General features: G+C 48.1%; 1 protein-coding gene across 3 annotated transcripts in view; it reads right to left on the bottom strand.

Annotated features, from left to right (window-relative positions):
• SPTBN2 (spectrin beta, non-erythrocytic 2) overlaps window positions 1-19026 on the bottom strand; it is a 71901-nt gene that overhangs the window by 41317 nt on the left and 11558 nt on the right. Inside the window, exons 3-4 of one of the 3 annotated variants that reach the window (XM_064287728.1) lie at window positions 9334-12424; window positions 742-920 (exon numbers count right to left, since the gene is read on the bottom strand). In XM_064287728.1, the coding sequence (XP_064143798.1) occupies window positions 742-898 (157 nt within the window). In that variant the 5' untranslated portion in view covers window positions 899-920; window positions 9334-12424. Of the gene's footprint in view, window positions 1-741; window positions 8609-9333; window positions 12425-19026 lie in introns of those variants that run through there. The other 2 variants (XM_064287729.1, XM_064287727.1) reach the window with 2 other exon arrangements.

Here is a 19026-nt window from a genome sequence, read left to right as displayed (position 1 = left end):
TGGTGTCAGGTGGCAGCTGCACTCCCATCGCGGTGACAACTCCTTCCTGGAACGCTGGGAGGCCCGTCCTACGGGTTTGGCTGTAGGGGAGGGCAGGGGCGGAGGCAGGCAAAGAGCGAACCCCGAATCTCACTCAGGAGAATGGGCGGCTGCGGAAACCAGCAGCGAGTGGAGGGAACTTGCTTCAGGGAACAGGAAGGTGAAATAAAGGGAGTGACAGGCAGGTGGCAGGTGGAAGGAACAGCTGGGGAGGGGAGGAGCAGGTGTGGGGATGACAGCAGCACTCAAGGAAGACAGGGCAAGGGCTGAAAGGTAAGGCAGAGGGGGGTGGAGCACAGGACCAGCAAGAGCAAGAGTGAACTAGACTAAAGGACTTGACTGGGGCCAGAAGGGAAACCGTTTCAGTCAGCACGCAGGGGAACCCAGCTGAGCCCAGTGGTTAGCACATCTTCCCTATGCTTGGGGAAAGCGAAGCCAGGGAAAGTTCCGGACTGCATTTAGTGTGTTCTGAGGCTGGAGGTGGGGAGCAGTGGTTTGGGAGAGAATCTAGGTCCCCCACCTAAGTGCAGCAGCTTAAAAAGAAAGTTAGTCTGCCCATAAAGTTCAAAGACTCGTCGTCTCGAGCTTCCCCTCCATCCACCACAGACTCTCCCCTGGCCCAGCAGGTTTGTGGGCAGTGGGAGGGCGGGGTGGTAGTGGGGGTCCAGAATAGGCCAAGTGGGATGGGAATAGCGGGCTCACCTGCCAGGGCCTTGATTCGAGACCTCTCGAAGAGGCGGGCGGAGCTGGTGTCATTGTCCCAGTCGGAGTCGGGCAGGTCCCAGCGGTTGTTGATGTCGCTGTACTGGCCCTGGATCTCCAAGCTGTCGAAGTCTGTAGGTGACAGGGTGCTGCTCATGGTGATGGGTGGCCTCCTGCTCCTGCAAGGGGGAAGGTGGCTGGTGAGGGCCATCACTACTCACCAGGCCCTCGGTCTCCTTGCTCTATCTCTGCCCCACTTGCCTATGGCCAAAGGTTGTGGTTGGGTTTTGTGCTGATGCCAACCAGCCCCCAGGGAGGGAGGGGGAAGCCACCCTGGGGGAGCAGAGGGACAGGAATACAACAGACAGACGCACAGACAGGGAGTGCATTGGACAGGAAGGGTTCCACGGGCTCAGGGCAGAGGGAGGGCTAAAAGTGGCTTTGGCGTGGCCCAGGACAGCAGTGTGCAGACCAGGAGACTGTGGTGGCAGATGTGGGCACCTGGGGCAATAGGGATTAGAAATGGGAATTCTCCCCAACCCCTTCCGCCATTCTACAGGCTGTTCTGAGTCCCTACTCCACACAAGGCGCCTCCTACACCTCGTGGGTGGTCTGAGGTGAAAAGTCCCAGATGCTGCTGTCCAGCTAAGCCAGATCTCCCTACACCGGAAGACGGTGATGCACTATTAGGCAAGTGCCCAGGAGTTCAAAGGAGGACATGGTATGGCTCTCTCTCCTTTGTTTCTTTTCGTTTGCTACAGGGAATAAAAAACAAAACCAAACACATTGCTGTGGACTCTGACTCATGGCGTTACAGAGTAGAACTGCTCCACAGGGTTTTTTTTTTGGGGGGGGGTGATCTTTACAGATGCAGCTTGCCAGGCCTTTCTTCTGCACCACTGCTGGGTGAGTTTGAACCCCCAACCTTTAGGTTAGTAGTCAAGTGCAAACCATTTGCATCACCTAGGGTCCTTACTAGCCAGCCAGCCAGCCAGTGCCGTGGAGTCGATTCCGATTCATAGCGACTCTATAGGACAGAGTAGAATCGCCCCATAGAGTTTCCAAGGAGCGCCTGGTGCATTCAAACTGCTGACCCTTTGGTTAGCAGCCGTAGCACTTAACCACTATGCCACCAGGGTTTCAGGGACTTTACTACAGGTAATTAAAAAAACCATTGCCATCTAGTCGATTTTGACTCACAGTGACACTACAGGACAGAGTAGGACTGCCCCACAGGGTTTCCAAGGCTGTAAATCTTTATGGAGGCGGACTGCCACATCTATCTCCTAAGGAACAACTGGTAGGTTCAACCGTCAACCTTTTGGTTAGCAGCTTAACCAGTATACTACCAGGGCTCCTTGATACAGAGAATACTGCCGGATAAATGTTAGCTACACCACCCCTCATTGTGCTGCAGTGGCTTGCATGTTGCTATGATGCTGGAAGTTATGCCACCAACATTTCAAATATAAGCAGGGTCACCCATGGTGGACAGGTTTCACTACAGCTTCCAGACTGACACACTAGGAAGAAAGGCCTGGCAATCCATGCCCCAAAATTAGCCAGTGAAAATCTTACGGATCACGACAGAATATTGCCTGTTATGAGCACTGGAAGATGCACCCCCTAGGTTAGAACGCACTCTACAGTGGACTCACAAGCACACCACTGATCACGAAGATGGTGCAGGACCAGGCAATGATTTTGTTCTGTTGTACATGGGGTCACCATGAGTTGAAGTCGACTGTACGGCAACTAACAATGACAAATGTCAGCTGTAATATGTGTCTCTGGCATTTACATCATCACCTCATCACAACCCCATGAGGCCTGGGTCCATTATCATCCCCATTTCATAGGTGAGGAAGCTGCACCTCAGAGAGGTTAAGCCACTGGCTCAAGGTCACGCAGGTGGAAAGAGCACTGCTGGGTTTCAAGCTGGGTTCTTTTTGGCTCTAAGGGACAAATTCTTAATCTTGGCCTCCTGGATGGAGGACATTTAAGTGTTCCTCTAACTTCCAGAGGCCCCCAGGGCTCACAGGAGACAGAGACAGCTCCTCCTGAGAGATCCGCCCCCACAGCTACCTTCTCAGGCTCAAGCCAGGGAAAGTAGGACCAAGCACACTTGCAGTTCCGACCCGCCTCTGTTACGCAAACAAACAGCGTCCTTCTCAAAATTAACAAATGAGCTTCAGATTAGCTGCTGGGGATTTAAAAAAAATCTCTCCCGTCCAAAGTTCTCACTGTAATTCAGCTTGCAGCAGCTAGCCCACAGAATGGAGGGGGCTGGGTCTGTAAGTTATCAGAACCCCCCAATTCTACGTCTCTCATTTTCCCAGCACCTCTCAAATACAATGGCACTTCCTAGGGCCAGGGCTGTGATCTTAGCAGTCTTGGTTCTGGAAGGAAAGAGGCAGGGTGGACCTCTCATGAGGTTTGGGGAGGGAAGGAGTGATGGTGGTGAGATATGGGAAGGGAGGGAGGGAGGCGTGTTCCCATGGGCACACAAAGGCAGAACTTGGCTTTTGTCGTTAACTGGTTCCATGAAGTTGAACCTGACCTGCATGAAGGACAGGGCATGTCTGTTCCTCCTCTCTCTCCCAAAGGGAAAAACACACATGAGGATTGCCCTGGGAGTAGCATTAATCTGGTGCCAGGAAGCTAAGGTTTAAGGTATAAAGGTCCTAGATTTGGGCTTTTCCTCTCCTGTAGCAGTTTGTGTTCAACTACTAACCAGAAGATTGGCAGTTTGAACCCTCCCAGCAGTGCTGCAGAAGAAAGGCCTGGGGATCTGCTTCAATAAAAGATTACAGCCAAGAAAATCCTATAGAGCAGTTCTACTCTGTAACACTTGGGGTCGCCATGAGTTGGAATCGACTCCACGGCCATGGGTTTGGTTTGGTTAGTAAGAAAAGGGAGCTTAATTGACACTAGACCCAGGACTCCTTTCCCATTCAAAATCCATCATTTCCCCTCACCCCCAGCAGAGTCGCTGAAGTTGCCCTGTAAACATTTATATAAAAATAAATTCTAGGGCAGGGTTGAGCCACTCTGAGCAAAGAGTGCTGTGGGCAAGGCATGACCTGAACTAGAATCACCTACTACTCTCAGCCACTGGATAGGAACCAGCCCAAGCCCCAGGATAAATTCTAAGTCCCTTTCATTTTGGCCTTTCTGATTAGGGCTTCCTAACCAGCAGCCGTGCTCACACTTAGCTCTGGGATGGACGTATCCAGCATTTACACTCTCCCTGTGCAAAACAAACAAACAAAAAAACAAACCCACTACTGTCAAATCGATTCCAAGTCGTGGTGACCCCACGCGTTACAGAGTAGAACTGCTCTATAAGGTTTTCTTGGCTGTAATATTTTATGGAAGCAGATCGCCAGGCCTTTCGTCCGTGGTGCCACTGGGTAGGTTCGAACCGCCAACCTTTAGGTTAGTAGTCAAGAGGGAACTGTGCCACTCAGGGACCCCTCTCCCTGCACAGACCCTTCCATAAAAATACCTACATAAAATGTCCCCTGGCCTTCTGTTCCTGTGACCTTTTTGCTTTTTATTGAGAGTCTGAAACCTGCTGAAACCTGCCCCCAGGAATGTTTTGTTTGGCCAATAACATGTTAAAAACAAGTGACTTTGGATTCTTTAAAGGTGGGCCTGCTCTCCATTTCTCCACAGGCCCCATCATTCCCTTTTGTATCCTACCCAGACACTCCTTACATTTATGTCGCCCTCCTGGCTCTTGAGGGCATTTGAGGTTTTCACACCCTGCCTCATACAGTAAAGCCTGCAAAAGCCAGAACCTGTGTAAGGTGGAAACCTGTCAGAGAAGGAAAACTCGAATATTTTCAACTAATAGAGAGCCATAGAAAAGTAGTAAGACTGCACCCTGTCAAAGGCAGAAAACTTGCAAGACTTGGAAAACCAGGCAGTCCTGTCAAGTTCCGGCTCTCACAGGCTTCATGTATTTTATACTCCACAAAGAGCAGAAACTTAAAGAAGTGGGCTTTCTGATCCTGTCTCCAAACTACTGTGTGTCCTGACACCCCCATAAACTGCACAGAACCCAAAGGATCATAGTGGGGCCCAGTTATGGGACTCGGGCCTTTTTGGATTCAGAGATACTGAATGAAGGAAGGTCCGGTTCTTACCACCTCTCCACAGAGTTCTCTAATTTGAAGAACGTATGGAAATGGAACCTCTCCCTCTCCCAAATAAAAATTCAGCTGCTTAAATGCTCCTTTGGCCAAATCCGGTTCGAGACACACATGCTTTGTGTCCTAAGTTTCCAGGGATACAAATAAGGAATTGACATGGCCTTGGTGCCTTTAGATCATGGGTCCCCATAGGGCCACCTTGTTGCAGCTTCAGAGGGTTTATTCCCATAGGCTCCCATGTGAATGGTGCCCCCTGTGGTCACTCAACGAAGTGGCTCTAGGTCCTGTTTCTGTGTGTTGGTTTCCAAGCATTCTGGCTCTGCAGCCCCTGGCCTTTTGGACAACACGCTGTGTTCTTTCTCCACGTTCTCTGCTGCCATCCTGACCCCCGTGGTTTTCTATTTGAGTGTCTTCCACTCAGCTCCTGCTCTGGTTTCTTGTCACTGGGTCTCCTTGCTCACATTTCCCACACCTGCCTGTCCACCTCCCCCAGCCCCATGACATCTCTCTACATGAGAGAGCTCTCAGCCTAATCCTCCCCCGTGGATTCCTGAACTCTGCAGTCTGTTTCCGTAAAGATTACAGCCTTGGAAACCCTGTGGGGCGGTTCTACTTTGTCCTATAGGTTCGCTATGAGTCAAATCGACTAGTCAGCAATGGGTTTCCACCGGCGACAGGAGGTGCCACCGCTAATCCAGACTACAGCTTCACTAGCACCTTATTCTTAGCCACTGACCTCGAGGCCAGGCCCAAGGAGTGTACAGCGTAAGTGCTAGAATCATGCCATCTCCTGCCAGCTGCAGGCCTGGGGTCCTGCTGGGATCTACGTGCAGGCTGGATGCAGACTCAGCTCAGCCCCCAACCGATCCTCAAGGACAGCTACCCCTTCCCCTTCCCTCCGTTATTGCTGGCCAGGTAAAGCTGGAAATCCTGTCCCCCTGCTCAAGCCTGCCTGGTCCCTAATTCCTTCCCTCACGGCTTCCTGCTCCTGATTGTTTACTTCCCTCAGAGAACACATTGATCATTGCCTCTCTGCTCCCACAGCCCTCCAGATGCTCGACAATTACTGCACATATCACATTGTATTACAGTTGGTTGTTTATGTGCCTCTCTGCCACTCCACTGTTAAGTCCCGAAGGAAAAGGGCTGTGTCTTACTCCTTTTTGCATTTGCCGAGCCTAGTACAAATCTGGCTTGGAAGCTCCTTAGAAGTGAGGATGGTAAGACTTCATCTCACATACTTGGGAGATGTTATAAAGAGGGACCAGACCCTGGAGAAGGACATCATGCTTGGTAAAGTAGATGGTCAGCAAAAAAGAGGAAGACCCTCGATGAGATGGACTGACATAGTGGCTGCAACAATGGGCTCAAACACAGCAACAATTGGGAGGATGGCAAAGGACCGGGCAGTGTTTCATTCTGTTGTACATAGGATAGCTATTAAGTCAGAATGGACTCAACAACACCTAACAACAACAGTACCATAGATATTCAATAAAGAGATACTGAATGAATTAACCATAGTTCTTTTTTTTTTTTAACCATCAAATTAATGTCTTTCTTCAAAAAAAAAACTCAAACCAGTTGCCATTGAGTCGATTCCAACTCATAGCAACCCTGTGGGTACACAGAAGAACTGCTCCATAGGGTTTTCAAGACTGACCTTTCAGAAGCAAATTGCCAGGTCTTTCTTTCGAGGTGCCTCTGGGTAGTCATGTGCTTAAACATTTGCACGCGAAAGGCTCTATGTCTTTCTTAGGGTTAGAGGAGGAAGGAAAATGGGATCAGAGAAGACCTTCTGCCCCTCAGCAGGAGAACTCTCAGGTTGAGCATTGTTGTTCAGGTCCGGGGGTTCTTAAACTCACACACATCATTTAATCACCCGGAAGGCTGGTTAAAAGACAGCTTGCTGGGCCCTGCCCCCAGAGTTTCTGATTCAGTAGACCCAGAGGGGGCCTGAAAATTTGCATTTCTAACTCTTCCCCAGGTCATGCACAGAAACCCTCCTCTTAGGAATTTAGGAACTGGATTGAAGAGGAGGAGTGATTTTTTTTTTTAATTTCCTTTAGAGAATTACCCAGACTAATTTTCCTCTCTCCTGTTCAATACTCCCCTCTGCATACTCCATCACACTTTGAGAAACTGTTGCAGGAAGACCAAGAGGAGCTGGAATTGGTTAGAGAAGTTATGAGGATTGAAAAGACACAAAGTTTCAGGGGTGAGGGTGACCTGGGACTAGCTCCTGGAACTGTTCAGGCCTAGCCCCATGCTAAATTCAAACAGAACTTTCCCTCGGAGACCCCGAGACCCACAAGGAACCAGGAACCTCAAACGCTGAGAGAGGAAAATGAAGACAGAGTGGGGGCTAGGTCTAATGAGACAAAGAGCTGATGTCCCGACACCGCGCATCACAGATGTGTGGAAGGAGGCCGATCTGGCTAGAGAGCTAGGAGAAGCAGAGTTGAACAGATGACAGCCGGATGAATAATACATGAGAAGAAATGGGGACTTTGGCAAAGTAAAAATCTCTCATTTGACTTGAAGTATAAATGGCTGGGCGAGGAGAGAGATAAACAGAAAAATAATAAACTCGGGCCTACTAGGAAGGCAAGAGAAAGATGCACAGAGGGCAATCAGAGAATCAGAGGAGGGAAGAGAAACAAAACCCCAGCCCATTCCTCTCAAGACTGAGGTCCTGATAAAGCACCAAAACTCCTCTCCCAGGAATTTAGGAACTGGGTTGAAAAGGAGTTCTGGCTGAATTTTTGTCAGATTTTTTTTCCTCTAGAATCCTATGCTACAGGCAGAATTATTCAGGCTAATTTTCACTCCCCTGCTTACCACGCACCTCCTCTAGGCCTGGGTTACATCAGTTTCTCCAAGGGCTGTATTAAGATCTATATTAACTTTCCTCTCCTGGATCCTTTGCTCTGCTGAATATGTCAAGAGGTCACCAGCACCCCAACCTAAGACACTTACTTGGAATTCACTCCGTCCTCTTCACCTTTAAGGAAAACTGGCTTGTGGACACCCTGGCCCTGCTTGGGCTCTCCAGCAGCGCTGGGAATAGAAACAACCTACCTGGCCAGGTAGCAGGCCAGGTAGAGGTTTGGACAGGGGCAAGCGTGCCTCTCAGACAAGCATGCAATGTCATGGGGTTAATGGAGTCCAATCTTTCCAGCAGGAGTGGCTGGTAATTGCCGGCCGGGTGGGCTGGAGTTGGAAAGCCCCAGGAGGAAGCCTAGCCCTGTAGTTCAGTGCAGGGCGGAGCACACAGCCTCCTAGATGTCCCGGCCACCGAAACACCTTACAGCGGCTTCCCCACCACGGGAAGGGGCTTCGAGCTTCCTCTGCCAGCCCTTGCTGTCCCCACAGGCAACCGTATCCCCCACTCTCCCACATACTGAGGGGGATAAGGAAGACCGTGGGGCTGCCACCGAGGCGAGTAGCCCACTCGGCTCCAGAGAGAGCCCTCAACACGCTTCGCTGACGCCGGCTCCCGGCCCGGCGCAGGCCGGGCCTGTCTGCCGTGCAGCCCCCTGACGGGGACAGCAGCGCTGTCACACCGCTCCGAGCTCGGGCGACCCCATTCATTGATGCGTTGGTCAGCCCGAACTCTTCCAGACTCTTCTCTCGGCTCTGGAGAGACCCACGTCTACTCGCCCCGGCCCCACAGCCCGCAGCCCGGTACCTGGGTGGGTGGCACAGGACTCTCCATGGTGTCCCCGGAACCGGGCGGGAGCGGGCCGGCATCACCGTGCTCCCTGCCCTCCGGGCCCATCCCGACTCCAGCCCCAGTTGCCCGCCCGCGCCCGCACAAAGCGGACAAAGCGCCCCGGCGCCGGCACCTACCTGGGCGCAGAGGGCACCGGTCGTGGCGCGCCCAGCCCAGCGCGAGGAGCGGTTGCGGGCGGCAGCGGCGCTGTCACGGGGCGCGCGGGCGGGTGGCGCGCGGGCCGGCGGCAGAGGCAGGGCGCGTGGCGGCGCGGGCGCGAGCGGCGGGACTGCGGCGCCGCGCAACGAGGACAATGGCCTCCCCCTGCCGCAGACCGCCGGCTCCCGCGGGAGGACCGGGACCATCTGGAGCCGGCGGCCCCGCGGGGCTCGGGGCGGGGCGAGTCACCCCCTCCCTGCCCGGCGCCATGGCAACCAGGGCCCCTCTCGGTTGTCCCCGCAGCTCCCCGCCCCGAGGTCGCTGACCTTCCCCGGGGCGAGCGCGGCGGCGGCTCCACGGCCGGGTCCGCAGCCCCAACACCTTCCCTGTCGGTGCCCCCCAGAACCCCGCTTCCGGCCACCCCGGGGCCGTCTGGGTACCCCCCACAGATTACCGGGCTCCGTCTCTGGCAGTCTGGACACCCCACCTTTGTGCGTATCCCTCTTTTCATCCAAAACCCGCATCCCCCGGACACGCCATCCTTCCGTTCACGGCACTCACCAGCGAGGCGGCTTCCCGAGATGCAGCCTCCGTTTGCCTTCTTAAAGTTTCCTTTTTGGGCACGTCTGGTCCATTTCCCCCGAGCATTTCTCTCAGCCTCCCCCTCGCCCCCGTCCTCCCTCGGGCAGGTAGGCCGGGCTCTCTTTCCTAGAGCATCTCCATGGTATGTGTGGAGGAGAGGCGCTTTTCACAAATCAGGTTCTCCAAACAGTCATCGCTGCAGCTTCTCAGCGCCCCTCATTTATCAACCAGAAGAATTCCGGCCTAGTCACTGTTTTCAGGGGGAGTGGGGGTGGGGATGGACATTCCTGAGCCTGGCACGCTGGGTTTCTCCTTGCTTTCTTAGCGCCTGAGTGATCTAAGGTCTAAGGTCATTAAACCGAGGGTAAACTGTTATCTGTTTAGGAGAGGCAGAAATTATGCAAATACTAACAAAATTATAGGGTGCTAAACAAAAAACAAAAAAACCAAACCCATTGCCACCGAGTTGATTCCAACTCACAGCGATCCTATAGGACAGAGTAGAACTGCCCATAGGGTTTCCCCATAGGACAGAGTAGAACTGCTCCGTAGGTTTCCCCATAGGACAGAGTAGAACTGCTCCGTAGGTTTCCAAGGCTGCATATCTTTACAGAATCCGACTGCCACATCTTTCGCCCGAGAAGCAGCTGGTATGTTGGAACCACCAACCTCTCCATCAGTAGCCCAGAGCTTAACCACTGCACTGCCAGGGTTGTTATTATAGAGTACTCGAGGGTAGGTGCTGAAATGCATTATCTCCTGTGATCCCCATTCCTCACCCCTTCAGCTCTGTGAGGTAGATACAATTCTTCCAGACTGGGAAACTATGCTCAGGAATTGATAACAGGCTGGCCTTTGTACTGAGCAGTCTGAGGCTTAACCATTAGGCTATACTGCCCCTGACCATGTGGCTGCCTACCTGGAGAATGCCTAAGACGGCCAAGTGAAGGCAACCTGAAGAATGAGCTTTGGGTGAATTATTGGGTTTAAAGTTTTATTACGGCTTTGTGGGTACTGGAAATTCAGGATTTTGCTCCTTTCTGAAAAGGTACACATACTGAAATATACAAATAATTAAAATACCTTCCAGATATGATTTTAACAAGGTGAAATCACTCATGTCAAGCCTATTTGAAAACACTTTTCAAATTAAAAAATCCTGCTACCAACACTAGTTGCGTCTTTTCACCGCGCCTGGCCTCGATTTTCCTAGAATCGGTTTCGAGAGGGGCTTGAGGAGTTGCTCTAAAAGATGACCTCGAAGTTTCATTCTAACTCTGATAGCCTCTGATTCTACCACTAAAATGGAACGGGTTTGCCTCGGCCTACTGGGGTGCATCTCACCATTAGCTGCGATTCAGATTATTTGTTTATATTTTAACAGTAGCTCCTTCAGTCAAATGAAATGGAATCAAAGGAACGAGGGCAGAAGCTGCAACCGCTCCCAGAGGTAGGAGTGAACGTGTCTCTAGGCTCGGGGATGGAGGCACCAAGGTGTGCGTCACAGTCATCGAGGAGACTTGGCTCTGTTGTGCACAGGGCTGCTATGAGTCGGAACTGACTGGACGGCACCTAACGACAGAAGACTTGGTCAGGGACGTTATAGCTGGTGGGATGAGAATTACCCAGTAACCGGAATGGAACCACCAAGCTGTTGCTGCACTGGCTATGGGAACTGAGGGCCTCAGCAGCTGCCTGTTAGACTGTGACCCAAGTAGAAGACAAGGGTATCAGGTATCCCATGAGACAAACCCATTGCCAATGGGCCAGTTCTTCCCTGTCCTGCAGGGTCACTAGGAGTCAGAATCGACTCAACGGCAGTGGGTTTTGGTTATCTTTGCGGAGAAGACTGCCACATCTTTCTCCCGCAGAAGGGCTGGTGGGTTCCAACCGCACGCCTTTTGGTGAGCGGCCAAGCGCTTTAACCACTGCACTACCAGGGCTCCTCTCCTATGAGTAGCATAATAATAATACCATTTGAATAGTAATTTTCAAATTTTTGGCGTTTCATGATCCTTTCAAGAGTCCTGGAGGGCAAATGTTATCCCTAGCATTCCCATTTTCCTGATGAGCAAACTGTTGTTCAGAAACTTAGGTGAATGCCCAGGTTCCGTGGCTAATTCACGCTCGAGACGCCAGGTCTTCTGACGCCTAACGTGCTTCTTCCCCTCTGCTAGAGAAGGAGTCCTGGTGGCACGGTGGTTAAAGTGCTCGGCTGCTAACCAAAAGGTTGTCGGTTCGAACTCACCAGCTGCTCCACGGGAGAAAGATGTGGCAGTCTGCTTCCCTAAAGATTTACGGCGTTGGAAATCCTATGGGGCAGTTCTTCCCTGTCCTATAGTATTCCTCGGAGTCGGAATTAACTAGATGGCAGGCGGCTTTTTTTTTTTTTTTAGAGAAGTATAGCAGTTAAAGGCAGGGATTCTAAGGCCAGACTCTCTGGGTTTAAAACCTGGTTTTGCCACCTACCAGCTGTGGGACTTACCCTGTCCAAGCTTTGCTTTCTTCACCTGTAAAATGGTATCATAATGTGGGGATCAAATGAGTTATTGCAGGTCAAGTTCTAGACCAGTGCCTGGTGCAGAGTAAGCTCACAACCTGTGTCAGCCGTTGTTATTTTACCATACTGTTTCCTAATTTGGAAAGGAAGCGTGTTCGGTAAAGAGAACGTTCAGATCTCTTGTCTCAGTTCTCTCAGTAAGTTGCTTTGGAAACTTGTTATTTTGCTCTGTAGTGCGTCAGTCCAATCAATGATGAAGAACACGCCTGCTTTCTTTTTACTTGCGTTGCAAAGTGAATGGAATGACGTTCACTGAGTATACTGAGCTTCTTGGAGCATCTAGGTTTGCTGCTTACGTGATCAAGATGCGTGGAAAGGTCTTTGTGGGACTTCATGCCACTACATCTAGTGAATTCTCAGCTCCCGTTCGTGTACCGTGGAAGAGATGTCCCTCCTGCCTGGTGATCATTCTTCTGCTTCTGCTCCAAGTCCAGTCCCCTCCTGCAGCTTCATGGCCCTCGCTCCTCCTGGCGTGCTTCTTCCCATCAGCACTGAAACAGGCTCAAGTATCTGCTGGCACAAAAAATAAGTGAAAACACTTATCAGCCCTGATCCCCTCTATGTATTGCCCTTACTCTGTGTTGACCGTGTTCTTCAATCATTTACACTCACTGTCTCCACGTTTTTGACTCCCATTCAGTCAAATACTCATCCAAAAAATATTTGTTGAGGGTTTATTATGTGCCAGGCACTGTGCTGGGGTCTAGGAATATAATGATGAGTAAAACGGGCACCGTCTCTATCCTCTTGGGGTTGTTGTTGTTGTTGGCTGCTGTTGAGTTGGCTCTAACCCATAGCGACCTCATGTATAATAACAGAATGAAACATGGCCTGGTCCTACGCTATCCTCGTGATCTTTGGTATATTTGAGCCCATCGTTAAGGGTATTGTGTCAATCTATCTCATTCAGGGTTTCCCTCACGATGTCCTTTTCTAGCGACTAGTTTTTCCTGATAACATGGCCAAAGTAAGCAAGATGAAGCCTCGCCATCCTCATTTCTAAGGATCGTTCTGATTTGTTCATTCTTGTAAGAGTGACCTGCTGTTCATTCTTCTAGAAGTTCACGGTATATTCAATATTTTTCACCAACACCGTAATTTAAATGCAAGTCATGGGGTGGACAGACATTAATAAAATAACCTGTCAGCTATATAATCATAAAGCATAATGAGTGGTATGAATGAAAAGTTCAGGATGCTACAAGAGACTTTAACAGGGAGCCCTAACTTGGTCAGGAAGTGGGGAGGTCAAGGAAGACCTCCCTCAGATCATTTGAGCTGAGATCCGAAATATGAGATGAGTTAACCAGGCAGAAAATGGAGAATAATAATAGCAGTTAATAACATTAATTGGAAACTATATTTCTAGCACATTACATATTTCATTTAATTATCTTAAAAACTCTAAGAGGCAGGTACTAACTCCATTTGACAAAAGAGTAAATGAAGATTAGGCAACTTACCCAGGGTCATTGAACCAAGCAGGGGCAGAGCTGGGGTTTTCTCCTGGACAGTCTGACACTAGCCCGTGTCCATAACCATGGGGACAGAGCATGTGTGGATACCAGGCCTGACACTGCAAGACACATGGTGCATGTGACGAACTGAGAGAAGGCCAGTGTGGAGGGAAAACAGGAGAGCAAGAACGAATGGGTGGTGAACTGCAGCTGGAAAGATAGGCGAGGGCTAGATCATGCAGGGCGTTGTAGGTCATCTTAGGAATTTTGGTTTTCACCTTTCGAGCCCTGGGAGACCATGGAAGAGTTTGAAGCAAGGAAGTGAAATGATAAACTTCGTATTTTGAAAAAGGTTACTGTAGCTGCCGTGGGGGGAACGGGTTGGAGGGATGTGCAAGTTGACGTGAGAAACCAGTTAGTAGGCTAACCTTGTGGTTTGAGTGAGAGAGAAGATCAGAGCATGAACTCGGGTGCTGGCAGTGGAGATAGACGTGCATATAGTTGTTAGTTGCCATCAGTTCTGACTCATGGCAACCCCATCTGTTCCATAATAGAACTACTTCACAGGGTTTTTATTGGGTCTAATCTTAATGGCCACCATGTGTCTGTCAGTTTATCATACTGTGGTGACTTGTGTGTTGCTGTGATACTAGAAGAAGGACCTGACAGTCTACTTCTGAAAAAACTGACCAGTGAAAACCTTAGGAATAGCAGTGGAAGATTGTCTGATATAGTGCCGGAAGATGAGCCCCTCAGGTTGGAAGGCACTCAAAAGATGACTGGGAAGGGCTGCCTCCTCAAAGTAGAGTTGCCCTAAATGACACGTATGGAGACAAGATATTAGGACCTTCACTTACTGATGTTGGATGGCTCAAAATGAGAAAAAAATACCTGCAAACATCTATTAATAATAGGAACGTGGAGTGTATGAAGTATGAATCTAGGAAAATTGGACGTCGTCAAAAATGAAACGGAATGCATAAAGATCAATATCCTAGGCATTAGTGAGCTGAAAAGGGTTGGTTTTGGCCATTTTGAATCAGATAATCATGGTCTACTACACTGGGAATAACAAATTGAAGAGGAATGGTGTCAAGTTCATCATCAAAAAGAACATTTTCAAGATCTAGTCTGAAGTACAGTGCTGTCAGTGATAGAACAATATCCACACGCCTACAAGGAAGACCAGTTAATACGACTATTATTCAAGTTTATGCACCAACTACTAATGCCAAAGATGAGGAAATTGAAGATTTTCACTACCTTCTGCAGTCTGGAATTGCTCAAACATGCCATCAGGATGCATTCATAGTTACTGGTGACTGGAATGCAAAAGCTAAAACAAAGAAGAGGATTTGTAGTTGGAAAATACGGCCTTGGTGATAGAAATGACCCTGGAGATAGCACAATAAAATTTTGCAAAACCAATGACCTCTTCATTGCAAATACCTTTTTTCAACAACATAAATGGTAACTATACACGTGGACCTCACCAAATGGAAGACACAGAAATCAAATCAACTACATCTGTGGAAAGAGACAGTGGAAAAGCTCAATGTCATCAGTCAGAACAAGGTCAGGGGCTAACTGCAGGACAGACCATGAACTGTTCCTATGCAGGTTCAAAGTTGAAGATGGAGAAAATTAAAACATGGTCCAAGAGAGCAAAAATACCTTGAGTATATCCCACTTGAAATTGGAGACCATCTCAAGGATAGATTTGAGGCACTGAACACTAATAACTGAAGACCAGACAAGCTGTGGGAAGACATCAAGGGCATCATATATGAAGAAAGCAAAAAGTCATTAAAAAGGTACGAAAGAAAGAAAATATCGAAATGGATGTTAGAAGAGACTCTGAAACTTGCTCTTGAATGTAGAGTAGCTAAAGTGAATGGAAGAAATGATGAAGTAAAAGAGCTGAACAGAAGGTTTCAAAGGGCAGCTCAGGAAGACAAAGTAAAATATTATAATGAAACGTGCAAAGACCTGCAGTTAGAAAACCAAAAGGGGAGAACACACTTGACATTTCTTAAGCTGAAAGAACTGAAGAAAAAATGCAAGCCTAGAGTTTCAATTTTAAAGAATTCTATGAGCAAAATATTGAATGACACAGGAAGCATCAAAAGCAGATGGAAGGAAGACAGAGTCACTGTACCAAGAAGAACTGATTGACAGTCAACGATTTCATGAGGTAGCATGTGATCAAGAATGGATGGCATTGAAGGAAGAAGTCCAAGTTGCACTGAAGGCACTGGCAAAAAACAAGGCTCCAGGAATTAATGGAATACCAATTGCGATGTTTCCACAAATGGATGAAGCGCTAGAGGTACTTACTCATCTGTGCCAAGAAATTTGGAAAACAGCTACATGGCCAATCTAATAGAAGAGAACCATATTTGTGCCCATTCCAAAGAAAGCTGATCCAACAGAATGAGGAAATTATTGAACACTATTAATATCACACACAAGTAAAATTTTTCTGAAGATAATTCAAAAATGGCTCCAGCAGTATATCGACAGGGAACTGCCAGAAATTCAAGCCAATTCAGATGAGAACAGGGAACAAAGGATATCATTGCTGATGTCAGATGGATCTTGGCTGAAAGCAGAGAATATCATAAAGGTGTTTACCTGTGTTTTATTGACTATGCAAAAGCATTCGACTGTGTGGCTCATAAAAAAAAAATAGATAACAATGCAAAGAATGGGAATTCCATGAGGAACCTGTACATAAACCAAGAGGCAGTCATTCAAACAGAGCAAGGGGATGCTGCATGGCTTAAAATCAAGAAAGGTGTGCATCAAGGTTACATACTTTCACCATACCTATTCAGTCTGTATGCTGAGCAAATAATCTGAGAAGCTGGACTGTATGAAGAAGAATGTGGCATCAGGGCCGGTGGAAGACTCACTAACAACCTGCGATATGCAGATGACACAACCTTGCTTGCTGAAAGTGAAGAGGACTTGAAGCACTTACTGATCAAGATGGAAGACTACAGCCTTCAATATGGATTATACTTCAACATAAAGAAAACAAAAATTCTCACAACTGGACCAATAAGCAACATCATGATAAATGGAGAAAAGATTGAAGTTGTCATGGATTTCATTTTAATTGGATCCACAGTCAACACCCATGGAAGCAGCAGTCAGGAAATCAAACGATGTAACTTTGCTTTCGGCAAATCTGCTGCAAAAGACTCTTTGAAGTATTTAAAAGCAAAGTTGTCACTTTGAGGACTAGGGTGCACCTGACCCATGCCATGATATTTTCAATCGCCTCATATGCATGCAAAAGCTAGACAATGAATAAGGAAGATGGAAGAAGACGGTGCCTTTTAATGATGGGGCTGGCAAAGAATATTGAATATACTGTAGACTGCCAGAAGAACAAACAAGTCTTGGAAGAAATACAGCAAGCGTACACTTCTGAAGCAAGGATGGTGAGACTTTGTCTTACCTACCTTGGACATGTTATTGGGAGTGACCAGTCCCTAGAGAAGGACATCAAGCTTGTTAAAGTAGAGGGTAGGAAAAAAAAGGAAGACCCTTGGTGAGATGGATTGACACAGTGGATGCCACAATGGGTTCAAATATAACAACGATTGAGAGGATGGCTCAGGATCAGGCAGTGTTTAGTTCTGGTGTACACAGGGTAGCTATTAGAACCAACTCGACAGCACCTAACAACAACATAACAACAACAATCTTAACAGAAGCAGATCTCCAGGCCTTTCTTCTATGGGTACCACTGGGTGGGTTCAAACTGCCAACCTTTAGTCGCAGTTGAGCACAAAACATTTGCAGCAGGTAGAAAGAATTGACAGGATGTGACAATGGGTGAGACATTGGAGCGGTAGTGAGGAAAAAGGATTTGTAAAGGATATTCATGCAACTAGAAGAATGGAAGTACCATTTGCTGAGATGAGGAAGACCAAACTTGAGTGGAGAGATTGTCAATATCGGAACCTGTTGGGTTTAGTTACCTTGGAACCATTCAAGAGGAGATACTAAGTAGTCAATTGTGCATGGGTGTGGAGCTCAAAGGGGAGGTGTGGGCCGAAGATATACATTTGGAAGACATCAGTGTAGAGACAGGTGGTAATTCAAGGGTATAGATGAACAATGATGCAAATCATTTAATCCAACACAATGTAACTTCCACTTCTCAGAAGCTGCTTTTGCTAAGGTTATTCAATAATCCTTTTGCTGAATCCAGCTGTGAATTTTCAGTTGCTGTCTATGGTTCCTCTTGGCAGCAATTGACTATAATTATGCCCTGCTTCTTGAATTGTTCTTCCTTTGGTTTAGGGTTGCCACGCTCTTCTGGTTTTTCTTCAATCCCTGTGGCCCCTCCTTTCTCAGTATCGTTTGTGGGTTTCTGTTCTGCTTGTCACTTAACTTTGCTGTTGTTGGTGGTGGTGATGTTTTGTCCTAGCCCTTTATTCATTCCATGCACTCTTCTTGGGTCATCTTATCCACTCTGGAGCTAGAGTGGTCTTTCTAAAACAACAATTTGACAGATCATTCTTCTGCTGAAAACCCTTCAATGGCTCCCATTGCCCTTAGGATAGGGTCTAAAGTTTTCACAAGGTTCACACACCTTTTGTGATCTGTGCCCTGCTGACCTCTTTAGCCTCTTGTCTCACCAGCCCTCCCTTGGTACTCTGTGTTTAGCCATAAGGAATCTCTTGGAGTTTTCCCAATATTTATGGGATTTTTGAACATGCTATTCTCTCTGGCTGGAAACACTCCTCCTCTTTCATTCACCCAATGTTTATTCATCCTACAGGTCTCAGTTTAGACATCACTTCCTCTGGAAAGCCTTCCTGGGTCCAAGCCTAGGTCAAGAGCTTTCTGACAGTGCGCCACACTGGATCGCCACTGCCTAGTGGTTGTGTTCCCTCTTAGAGTGTGAGTTCCATGGGTGAAGAGAGCACAGAGACATAGATATCTCTGCAATAAACCAAAGAATGACAGAAAAGACCCTGAGAGAGAGAGAGAGAAGGTGAAGCCTTGTAATGGATAGATGAAACTAGATGTTTTCATATCAAATAATGTGTTTTCCATTTCTTTTACCGCTAACCTACACCCCCCACACCACCCCCGACCCCAATCACTTAAGCACCAGCGAGGGCCTTCTAGATGCACTGCCCTCTACATAGGGATGATACAGAAAGATCAGAGCCAAATGCTTGGCTTTTGAGCTCTTAACTTGTTGTTATTGTTAGTTGCCGTCCAGTTAGCTCTGACTCATGGAGACCTTACATGTAATAGAAGGAGGAATTGCCCGGTCCTGGGCTATCTTTATGATCACTGGTATTTTTGAGCATATTGTTGGGGCTATTGCGTCAATATATCTCAGTGACAGTTTCTTCAGTTTCACTGATCCTGTACTTTACCAAACATGATGTCCTTCAGCTTTTAAAATCTACAGTAGCCAATGTTCTTGAAGGCTCCCGTTTTTTTAATTGTAGGAGTCAGGTACGTGAGAGGGACTTTTTTTTTTTTTTCCTCTTCAGAAGCTTCTCTTTAAATATCAAGATACAGGAACTGGTAAATCTAAAGTTCAGAGTTTATGCCTTGAACTGTTGAATTAGGAAAATTATGAGTTTCTCCTCCACACAGAAAATATTATCCCTTTTTGGG

This window comes from Loxodonta africana, chromosome 7, assembly GCF_030014295.1.
Source record: "Loxodonta africana isolate mLoxAfr1 chromosome 7, mLoxAfr1.hap2, whole genome shotgun sequence".
Taxonomy (NCBI): domain Eukaryota; kingdom Metazoa; phylum Chordata; class Mammalia; order Proboscidea; family Elephantidae; genus Loxodonta; species Loxodonta africana.
The sequence above is the reverse complement of the archived record's forward strand: the minus strand, read 5'-3'. Positions and strand labels throughout refer to the sequence as shown.